The 10,876-nt window shown below is 53.8% G+C and overlaps 1 protein-coding gene and 1 pseudogene across 29 annotated transcripts in view; one reads left to right on the top strand and one right to left on the bottom strand.

Moving 5' to 3' along the window:
• Positions 1 to 10,870, bottom strand: part of TTLL1 (tubulin tyrosine ligase like 1) — a 41,003-nt gene extending 30,133 nt beyond the window's left edge. For 4 of the 29 annotated variants that reach the window (XR_003047942.1, XM_015593571.2, XM_025050591.1 and 1 more), the window contains exons 1-5: positions 9,897 to 10,710; positions 8,323 to 8,354; positions 5,965 to 6,030; positions 5,494 to 5,559; positions 2,877 to 2,993 (exon numbers count right to left, since the gene is read on the bottom strand). Coding sequence is in view for 27 of the 29 variants with exons in the window: in XM_015593571.2 (XP_015449057.2) it covers positions 2,877 to 2,993; positions 5,494 to 5,559; positions 5,965 to 6,030; positions 8,323 to 8,354; positions 9,897 to 9,974 (359 nt within the window). In the remaining 2 variants the exon portion in view is untranslated. Of the gene's footprint in view, positions 1 to 2,876; positions 2,994 to 5,059; positions 5,232 to 5,493; positions 5,560 to 5,854; positions 6,031 to 6,564; positions 6,701 to 8,322; positions 8,355 to 8,775; positions 8,872 to 9,661; positions 9,750 to 9,896; positions 10,717 to 10,821 lie in introns of those variants that run through there. The other 25 variants (XM_015593575.2, XM_015593588.2, XM_025050594.1 and 22 more) reach the window with 23 other exon arrangements.
• On the top strand, positions 7,077 to 7,203 carry LOC112484295 (annotated as a pseudogene).
• Positions 10,871 to 10,876: the final 6 nt, after the last annotated feature.

Below are 10,876 nucleotides of genomic sequence, written 5' to 3'. Positions count from 1 at the left end.
TTCCCTTTATCAGTTTTCAGGACAAGCTGCTGCCCTACCACCCTCAGGGGTGTGACGGGTCGTGTCCGGGTTCCTAGCACTGCAAAACAAACTGCCCAAAGTCAGTGACTTAAGACGACAACCATTTTATTTTATCTTGTGGTTTTGTGGGTCAAGAACTTGGGCGGGGCTCAGGCGAGCGTTCTTTTGCTCCATGTGGCACAGGAAGGTCCAAGAAGGCTTCCCTCATAGGTCTGGCACCCTGGCGGGCATGGCTGGCAGGCCAGGCACAGCTGCAAGTGCCATGCACAGCACCCACATGCAGCTTCTCCAGCAAGACAGTCCCAGCACAGTAAGGCCTCCCGCACCGCAGCTCCGGGCTCCTGCAGAGGGAGCTGCTGGTTTCCTAAGGTCCGGGCCCAGGCACCTACCATTTTGGCCTTGCTTTGGTCAAAAAGAATATGGAAGAAGCGATGGTGTGCCACCTCTGAAACTATCCTTGAAAGCTTCCACGTTCCCTGCTGGACCCCTGCTATCACCATGACAACAAGCCCAGGCTAGCCGGCGGGAAGGTGACAGACCAGCTAAGTACCAGCTGACCTACCAGGTGACAGCAGATGCGTGAGTGAGTAGCTAAGACAGACCAGCTAAGTCCTGCCAGGCCAAACGAACCACCCAGGCAAACCCGGAAACTCGTGAGCAATAAAAAATGGTTGTTATTTTAAGCCCCTAAGTGTTGTGGTGTTTGTTACACACCATTAATTTGGCAATAGATCACTAACACACCCACTCTCACAGTCACTGCTTCCATGTTTCGTGTTGCTTCCACGTCCTGTCTACATGCAAGTTATTTTTGCATAATTGTTATCAGAATACAAGTCGTTTCATGTTTTTCTTCATACTTGTTATACAATTGCCCAAACTGCTTTATAATTGTCATAATTATTTTAACGGCTGTACCACAACCCACTCAGTCAAGAAATTTACCTTTCTTCAACTATTGACCATTTTGTCTCCACTATTACAAACTAATTTTTAAGACTGAGAACGTACTCACTGCTTAAAACAGAAGCTCTTAAGATACCAAATACCCAAAGTTATACTGTTTAGTTCTCTCTCTCATTCTCTTTTTTGTTAATAGTGGCAAAATGCTTCTTATTTGGCATGAAGCAGGGAGATGCCCAAGTCCCTCCCCAAGCACCAAAAGGATGCACTGAGCTCCTGCTGAGCCCATGACAAGGAGCCGATCACTGCCAAGGTGAGCAGCGCACTGCATTGTCTGGGTCAGCCTTGTCTTCCGGGCTCCCACGAACAGGGCTCTGGGGGAATTATTTCACTTACGGTTGAGGGGAAAGATTACTAACTAGGCGCTAACCCGTACGCAGGTGCTGAATGACTCCATAAAGGCCTTCCCTACCCGCACTGCATCCTCCTGCAGGGCAATTCGGCTGTGGTTTAAAGTGCAGGGAGCTTTAACTGCTGCTGGGAGCAGAGTACAGTCACCCCTCTGACCACTGCTGGACATGGGAGTGGGAAGCTGGTCTGCCCTGCACCTGGGCTGGGCCAAGCTCTAGGGATGCTGGGATGAGCCAGGCAAGGTGCTCGGTCTCTAGGGGTTCACAGTAACATGTAAAGAGGAGACAGGTGGGAAAATCACTAATCAAGGCACACGGCATTTGCTGCAGGACACTTGAACAGAGCGGTATGGGAGCCAGCAAGAGGCAGAGGTGGCTTTGGGGACAGGCAGCACATGTGCCAGTACCTAAAGGACAGCGATGGCATGTGCTGACAGCAGCCGTCACAGGCACTGCTCCAAGCTTCGTACATTTAAACCTCCAACAACCAAATGTGCAGAGAGAGAGAGAGAGAGACATCCCTTTGCTAGTGGCCGCAGACAGCCGTGGAGGAACAGGCTGTGAAGCAGGCGCGACCTGGCTCCAGGGCCTAGATGTCTAATCTGTGGGTGCACTGTGTCTCCGAAGGACAAGCTGGCAGGGGCAGAGGGCACAGCACGGAGGAAGGTGCAGACAAAAGACATCTTAGTTCGTCAGCAGAGAAAAACGTGCAGCCTGCTACGTTGGGGGGAATGGGGGAGAAGCCGCTAGAGAGAAGCCGCGTCCCAAGGCCGCAGCGGGAGGGTGAGTCTTGGGGAGGGGGGACGTGTAGGGCAAAAAAGCCCCCAGAGACCCTGATGTGCTGCCCTCACCTCAAAGAGTCGCTGCGATGCCCTGGACCCAGGACTGCAGAGCCAGGGATGGCACAGGCAATGGCCAACCAGAGTAAGGTTTGTCGTGGGGTCCTGCCAGAGGGTGGAGGCTGCCCCGAGGCACGGAGCCCGCTTCAGAGGCCGGACTATCAACACCCAGGTGCCCGGCTGGGTAGAGCACCGCCCGGGGACAGTGCTAGATCACTGCTCTTCCTTCCCTAGTCTAACTCACCTTCCAGTCATTTTCAATTCAGTGCAAACAGAACCGTCTTGCCATCCGAGATGGACGCAAAGAGAAGGACAGAATCCTCTCCCAGAGTCTTCTCCCCAGTCCTCCTCCCGGGCAAGGACGTCGCCGACTTCCCCAGAGCAGACCCTGAGCACTGAGCAGCAGGCGCTGGCAGCGAGGCACGCCAGCCAGTGAGGGGGGCCCCGGGTTCTCACCCGAATCCCCAGTATTAACCACACTCGCCATGTGATGAACAGCAGTGTGGGCAACCCCACAGCGCGTGCAAACCAAGGGCTCCTGGCCGTGTGCGCAGGAAGTGCCGTGGGATGACAAACGTGACAGGAGGCGCATGCCGGCAGGGACACCTAGCTCTGGGACTGCCCTCTGCACGCAGGCGCCAGAACTGAGGACACTGGTAAGCTGGTGTGGAAATGATCGAAGCTTTTCACTTTTCACACTCACCAGTAAAAATTCCAGTCCTCGTTTTCCGCCACCTGGACCCATCCTCTCTTTTCAAAGTTATTTATCAGCACGGACTTCTCGATGTCAGTGACCCATTTCACTTTTCCTGCCATAATCCTGCAAGAGATCAACTGCTCAGAGCTTTGAAATATCAGCTCCTCCCACCCAAAGGAACCCTTCTCATCCCCCGAGCCTCCATCCCCCACCCAAGCTCAGCCCCCCACAATGGTTCTCAGGGGCCAATCCGTTCCCCCCGGGGACATTCAGCAATGTCTGGAGGCATTTTTTTTGGTCGCAACTGGAGGGGAGGGTATCTCTAGCATCAAGTGAGTAGAGGCCAGGGGTGTTGCCCCACACCCCACAACGTGCAGGATAGCCCCCACAACGAGCCACCCAGCCCGACTGTCAACTGCGCCAAGGCCGCGATCCTGGTCCAGAGGAGATGAAGGCGGTCATGAAATCGCCAGCAACAGGTGTTCGATCACAAGTGCGACGGGAGCCACAGAGAAGCACCTGGGGCAGGCGGCAGGTGGTAGGACGGCTCTGCCCAGGGCAGCTGGGGAAGGCCTGGAGCTGACTCACCTGGTGCGGGTGTCCCCCCCCACCAGTGCCCCGCGTCCTGCCCCCACGCCTCTGCACGTGCGGGCCTCTGCTTGCTGTCGCTCCCATTGGTTCCCCAGTGCACACGGACACTGCGGACCCCTGGCCCTCACCTGCTTTTCCAGGTGCATCTTGTGCCCCTCTCCCCTCCATCCACTCTGTCCTTGCCACTGGACCTCTCTTCAGCCTCAGGACCTTGGCACATGCTGGGCGTCTGTATGCAGCACCCGTCCCTCCCTCTGCCTGGTTAAGCCACTTCCCACCCCTCTGCCTGCACGTGTAAATGTCACTTCCTGCACAGAGCCCCCTTGCCCCTCCGACCGGACGCAACCCCGTATCTCTGTCCCTGCAGCTCTGTCCCTGCTCGAGGGCAAAGAGCTGGCTCTCCTCCAGGGCCGAGCACTGTGCTGGCAGATGGTGAGTGCTCAGTCCAGACTGACGGACAATGCTGCCAGGTCTGCCAGCACCTCTGTGGGACTTTGAGCAAGTTAGTTGACCTCTCTGAGCCTGTTTCCTGAAATGATGAAAATGGTTTTTGAACTGCTCGGGCGGCCCAGGAACCAGCTCTCACCCAGCTCCAGCCCGAAAGGCTGCATTCGTTATACTTCTGTGTACAACCTGATCTGAAGAAGGGGCTCCCTGAAAAACTAGGCTCGAAAGCCAGGGGCCTTCGGGGCCTTTTACGAATGGAGGCACCTCTTCCACAGACGGATGACAGCTTTGCTTCTGGGACAACCTGACAGGGCAGAAAAAGTGTGGGAGGTGGACATGGGCACCAGGTGTGCCTTGCCTGGGGAGAAGGAAAGAGAAGGCATCCGCCCGGCGGAGCTCCCGGTGCAGTCACACAGCCCACCCCGTCCTCACCCCGTGGAGGATCACAGAGGCGGGACCGTGGCGGAGTACGGGCTCCGGAGCCTGGGTCTGAGGCCCAGCGCCACCGCTCACTAGCTGTGTGACCCTGGGCCGCCTACTTGACCTTTCTGAACTTGTTTCCTTCTCTGTTACATGAGGATGACGATACCTACTCGTGTCACGGGGTTATAGAAAGGACTGAACACGTGAACACGTGAACATGTGTATGGTGCCAAGAACAGTGCCTGGTGCGGGGAGCGCACTCAAGAAATACTTGATGTTAATATCGTCATGTCCCCATTTTATGGATGAGGAAGCGGAGGCTCAAAAGTTAAGAGCCTGTGTTAAGAACCAGACCAAAGGGCATCATGGTGCTTTGATTCAAACCCAGGTGACCTTACTCTAAAGTGCCACCTCTTTCCACACAGCCCGCTGCTTCCCTCTGTGAACTTGGCCTTCATCAGGATGACAACAGCCACAGGATCAAAGTAATAAATAAATAAAATCCCTCTGCAAAGTCCAAGGTGCCACCTAACAACCACATAAAGTCATCACCTGATCGGTCAGAATCCACGTGGAGTCGCTGCCCAGAAATGATGGAGAAGCGGCACGGGAGCCTCGGCCCGCCTGCTGTGAACTCGGGTCCCAGCACTGAGCGAACCCCGCACGTCTCGCACACTTCAACCCGTTCGCAGTGTCAAAAGCCAGCACAGAGGGAGTCTCATCTCTACCTGATTTCGGCTGCCACAGCCCTGCCTCCCTGACGAATCCTGCCATGTCCTGCCCACACGAGTCCAACTGCGACGTAGGATTTAGGGTGAGAATCACCTGCCGGCCAGGCAGCACCCACACCACAACCACTGCGGCTGCACAATTCAAACGAACCTCACCGGGTGGCCTGACACCAGCCACTGACGCTCACCTGGGGATAACGCAGAAGCAAGAGCGAGAGGGGAAAACCATAAAGGCTCCATCTATATCTGCACTGAGCTTTAAAGTCATCAAATACTTCCAGGGGTAGGACCCCAACCCAATAAGGCCCACGGAGCACATGTTCTCATCCTCACTTTACTGAGCAGGAAATGGAGTCTCTGAGACGTACGGTTTTCTCCGCTCCCTCTATCCGCCAACCATCACTAAGGAAAACATCTCAGGCTGGACCTACCACATGGAGCCAACGGTAACATCCAATTTCTCTTCTGTTTCACTGACTCTGGCCTCGTGTCCTTCCCTAAAACACACACAGCACAAGATCAAAGACACTCTGACAGCCTAGCAAAACTGTGACTGACCAGAGTACTCAGTGGCTGGCGTCTTCTGTTTAACAAACATGCCAGAAGATGCCGTAAGGTTCTCCAGTTGTGATAAACATTTCTGAATTCTATTACTTATCGGCTCCTGCTGACGCATTGGCGGTGCCACGTCACCCCGTCCACTGCACACACCTCCTCACCGTTCCGTGCACGTGTCACCCTTCCCCACCCGCCAGCCTATGCTCGCGCCCTTCTCTCCCCCCTGCTTCTTACCCAACTCCCACCAGTCACGTGCGCACAGTTCAGAGGTCACTTCCCCTGGGGAGCCATTCTCATCGCCTTCGCTGGAGTTAACATTTCCCACCTCCGAACCTTCTGCATACCCGTCCTGACACCTCTGCTGGCACTCGGAACTTCCCACTTTGCGGTCTAGTCCTTTGTGTATATTCCTTGTATAAATGCGAGAGAGAAGAGACTCAGTCACCTGTTCTCCTCCTCCCACTGATTCTTTCTAGACCTAAGTGTGGGTATTTGCAGCAGAGCTCACAGTCGCCTGCTTGTTGGGAGCTGAGCTAAATTGGTGAGCTTTGAGGTAAACTATGGAGCTGAGCTAAATTGGCGAGCTTTGAGATAAGTGGTACTAAAACTATTTTAATCACTCAGCGCTTTCAAAGAAGGGAGTTGTGAGAACTGCATCTGTTTTGCAGGACGGGTAATTGGGCTGACCTTGAGTCTTGACTGCTGTTTTCTCATTGCAATGCTATAAGTAGTGTGTTTTGAATAAACTCGGGGACACGGACACAGACACAGCTTGAATCTGTGCTCCCTCCTGCAGTTCTGTCTGTCTTCTTTCTTTTCCTCAGTCCATGCTCCCCCTTTCAGGTACCCTGAATTACTTTGTCGGCTGGCTTCCGACACCTGCTCGACCCTACTACCCGGCACCTTGCCCACTGATACGTGAGCGGCACGCCGTAACTACTCACAGCGTGCATGCGTGCTTGCATAAGTCCTCAAGGGTCAGTCCTGTGAACCTGACTCTTCGCTCTCAATACTCCGTTCTGGAGATGTGTTACTGGTGAAACTGTGTCCCCCAAAAATATGTGTTGATAACCCGGGTACCTGTAAATGTGACATTATTTAGAAGTAGGGTCTTCGCGATTAAAATGAGGTCATTGAGGTGGACTCTAACCCAATGGTAGGTGTCCTTGTAAGGAAATTTAGACACAGACGCACACAGGCAGAGAACACCACGTGAAGACACAGGGACACACAGACACAGAGGGAAGATGGCCATGTGGAGATGGAAGCAGAGACTAGATTTACGCTACCATCAGCCAAGGAACACCTGGGGCTACCCGCAGGCAGAAGAGGCAAGGCTGCAGGAAGCGTGGCCCTGCCAACACCTTGATGTCAGACTTCTGGCCTCACTAAGCCACCAGTTTGTGGCGCTTTGATACCGCAGCCCTAGGAAACTACAAGAAAATGTACCCATACTGTCTACGGCCATGCCACCCTGAACATGCCCGATCCCGTCTGATCTCGGAAGCTAAGCAGGTAAGCAGGGTCGGGCCTGGTAAGTACTTGGATGGGAGACCACCTAGGAAGACCAGGTGCTGTAGGCATTTAAAAAAATAATAAAATGTACCCATACTAAATGAGAAATGTATGCCCATAAATTGTCTTTTTTGTATATATATATGTGTGTAAATGTATATGCATAAGAAAATGCAGTAAAGTGATGAGCAGAAAAACAGTCATTTATAGTTTGAAAAAAAAGGGAGAAATAACCTAAGGCCATGTCTCCTTTGAAGAGACAGAGGACCTCTTTTCAGAAATACGCTAACTCAGTGTGGAAACCACCACCAAGAATCGATGACAAGGTAGCCCAGGAAAAGCCAAAGAGGGGACAGCATCTCCCTCCACACATGACGCTCAGAGACCCAGTGCTGACGTGTCTGAGCGGCAGATACCGGCCAGTGCTCTTAGGGGCTCTGCCTCCCCAGTCAAGGAAATGGGGATGGACGCGACAGCTCCTTCACATAGTGCCAGGATGACTGCAGGGTCAGCAGGTGAGGACCCGCGCGGCACGTGCTCCAGCTGTTACCTGGACTTGAAACGAGTGCGCCACGCAAGAAAGGCTTCACCCTGACACTTGCCCTGACTGGACATGCACACTCCTCCGGGCCCGGGCCCCTGCTCGAGAGCGGGCCGCCGCCAGGCTCTGCGGTGATTAGATCAACCCAGCGGTGATGGGATCAACCCGCCCTCCCGGGGTAAGTACTAGTTACATATCAATATCATCACTAGAAACAACAGCTGCCACTTATTAAGCACTAGGGCGTGGGGGGCACTGGGTTGGATGGCTCGTGCCGATTCTCTCCGTTAAGTTAAGTCTATCAGGCTGACGGGCGCCCCAGGGAAGGCACTCCCTCATTTACCGATGGGGGAGGGGCCTGGGAGTAAGAGGCAGAGGAGAGGGTCATGCACACTGCGTCCCTCCCACACCATGTGTCAACTGTCGGTTTACATGTGTCTCCTGAGGCAGACTTCGACCCCCGCAGGGCAGGCAGCAGGCTCACTTGCTCTGTCCCCCAGCACTCAGCCATTGAGAGGGCTCAGAAATCAATCGTCTGCAGGACAAAGGAAGCAGCTGGCCGATCCCACAGTACAGAAGCCAGGGCTGACTCCTTCCCAGCCCTAAGAACTACTAAGCCCCTTTTCTTACAAAAGCAAATAAATACCTGATGTCAGATCGTTTTCTGGTCACCTCCTCCTAAAACAGAAAAAAAAAAAAGTGGGGTTAATGAAAAAGTGTGTAATGAATTTGAAACTCCCTCTCTACTGGTTCACGTGAACTAGTGCATCCGAATTTTAAGCCACTTGGCCAGCCACTTTCAACACAGCATCATCAAAGCCTAACCAGGAGAAACAGAGAGCGGTGTGCGGATCTTTACTCTGACCGCAGTTTGAAATCACGGTGGGTTGTCACCACCTGGGGTATGTCAGCAGCGGAGAGCCATCTTGAAACCAGACAGTTGTTGGTTATTTCGAGAACTCCTGGGGCAAGTGGGCAGGATCTTCACAAGCCAGAGAACAAGTTTCCACAGGGGTGGCCCCAGGCACCTGGGCCATCGACAGTCTAGCTTTTGTTCAGCCACTCTGAGCCCGGCCCAAGACAAGAGATAAAAAGCTACCTGGGACAAAGCACTGCTGGACAGTCCTGATCCAAGGGGGACGCCGGAGACACAACCAACAAGTGTAAGCCCCAGCGACAAAGTGCTTTCACAACCCTGCAAACACAGTTCAGCTGTGGCTCCAAGGAGGAAGGACCAGTAATTCGATCCAGCACTAAACCTTGTCAGCTCTACCACAGGAGATTCCAGATCCTTCTGCGTCTCTCCCCAGCGTCCCAGAGATCCTAGACAACCACAGCAGGCCCCAACTGGTTTCCTTAGTGCCATCCTCACCCCACTGCTACCCATTCTCCACCCAGCAGCAGGCTGATCTTTCTACCCATACGAAGCAAATCACATCGCTCTGCTCATGAGCCTACGGCAGCTTCCCATCGCACTCACATCGAAACTAGAGGTCTGCCCGTGACCTACATGGTCGCCCATCACCTCTTGGGCCTTGCCTCCTGGCACCCCTTCCACCCACCACCACCCATCTCCAGTCTCTAGCCTTTCCTCAGCCCCTCACATCCACCGAGCTGCATCCTGTCTTAAGGCTTTGCTCTTCCCCCATGTCTGGCCCCTTCTCAAAAGTCAACGCCTCAGCCTGGCTTTCCAATCTCCATCTCCATCCTCCCCACTTAGGATGTTGTCACCACTTCACAGCACTTACGCTGCACATAGCTGCAGAGTCTGGCACCAACTCAAAGCATAGCCCATGAACCTGAAGCATGGGCATCACCTGGAGTTTGCTAGAAATGTAAATTCTTGAACTCCCCCCACCATGATGCACTGAATCAGACTCTTCAGCAATGGGGCCCAGGAATCTGTTGAAGCTCTCAGATGAGTCTTACACATGCTCAAGTCTGAAAAGAAAAGGTCTAGTCCAGGCATTTGGTTCCTTGATTACCTGTCTTTCACACAAATCTGTCCATCATGAGAACAGGAACATGGTTCCATTTTGTCTCCTGCTGCATCCTCAGCTCTCAAAACAGTGTCTAGTAAAAGCAGGTGCTCAATCAATATTCGGTCAATCAACAAAAATGAAGACACGATTTCCCTCCGCACACCATTAGACACCATTGTGTCGAGCAGTGAACCAGACCCTGCCCAGACCTGCAGGGGACAGATACCGATACACTCACCCACAAAGACTGGGGCATGACGTAGGGGCTGGGAGTTTGGCTGATTTCCACTGAATAAGGGAATCTCTCAGGGAACATCCACACCTGCAACTCCAGGACAGAACTCGACCAAGAGGCCTTTCACATTCGGGAGTCAGGACTACTCTCAGACAAACGCCAAGACAACCTTCAGGGGGAACAGCAAGAGGGAAGTCATCTCAGCCACCCTTCTGGGTCCAGCCATGTAACACAGGAGCGCTCTCTGTCCTCATCCCCACTAGCCCCGACTACCACTATCACTTTCAGTAAAGTCCCAGCTAGGCCGGAATGCTGGGCATCTGGATTCTTTTCCTGTTAGTCTTCGAAAAGGAAAAAGCGCCACCTTTAAATAATAAATAACAATGTAAATGAGGACTTTATATCCGTGCAGCGCATTCCTTCACAGCTGTGTTGCCACCGCCTCTCTCCTCACTCCTACTGGGGGACAGTGCCATGCTCCACAGGACTGTTTACCCGTGCCTTGAGTGCAGGGGCTGGGCAGATCGTTTGCACGGCCATAACCTAGGACTGAAATGTGCTCACTGCTTCCCGAACAACAAACCGCTCTGCACACCCTAATCGGGTTACAAAGATACGATACTTTTACTTCCAGAATGAAAACTCCTATAATGCCCCAGCCACTCTATGGGGTGGATGACTACATCCATCCCCCCCGCCCCAAACCTCTCTAATTGATGGGAAAACAGAGAGTGGACATGCGTAGGTCCAGACGCCAGAGAGGTGAACAGGGCGGGGAACACAAGTCTCCCGTCTCCCGCCCAGAACTCTCGCCACAGGTGCACTGCGCCCTGCAAGACGCGGGTCCCGCAAGCAGCAGCTTAACCCCACGCCAGCTGCCGCCAAGACCTGGGCGCCTACGCTGGCTCGCGCGTGCGCACTCGCTCACCAAAGCACGGCCACACCCTCGGGCCTGGGAGGCGGCGGCCTCGGCGCGGGGCCTC

This window comes from Pteropus alecto, unplaced genomic scaffold (assembly GCF_000325575.1).
Source record: "Pteropus alecto unplaced genomic scaffold, ASM32557v1 scaffold157, whole genome shotgun sequence".
In the NCBI taxonomy this organism is placed as follows: Eukaryota; Metazoa; Chordata; class Mammalia; order Chiroptera; family Pteropodidae; genus Pteropus; species Pteropus alecto.
Note: the sequence above shows the minus strand (reverse complement) of the source record. Positions and strands in the feature narration are given on the sequence as shown.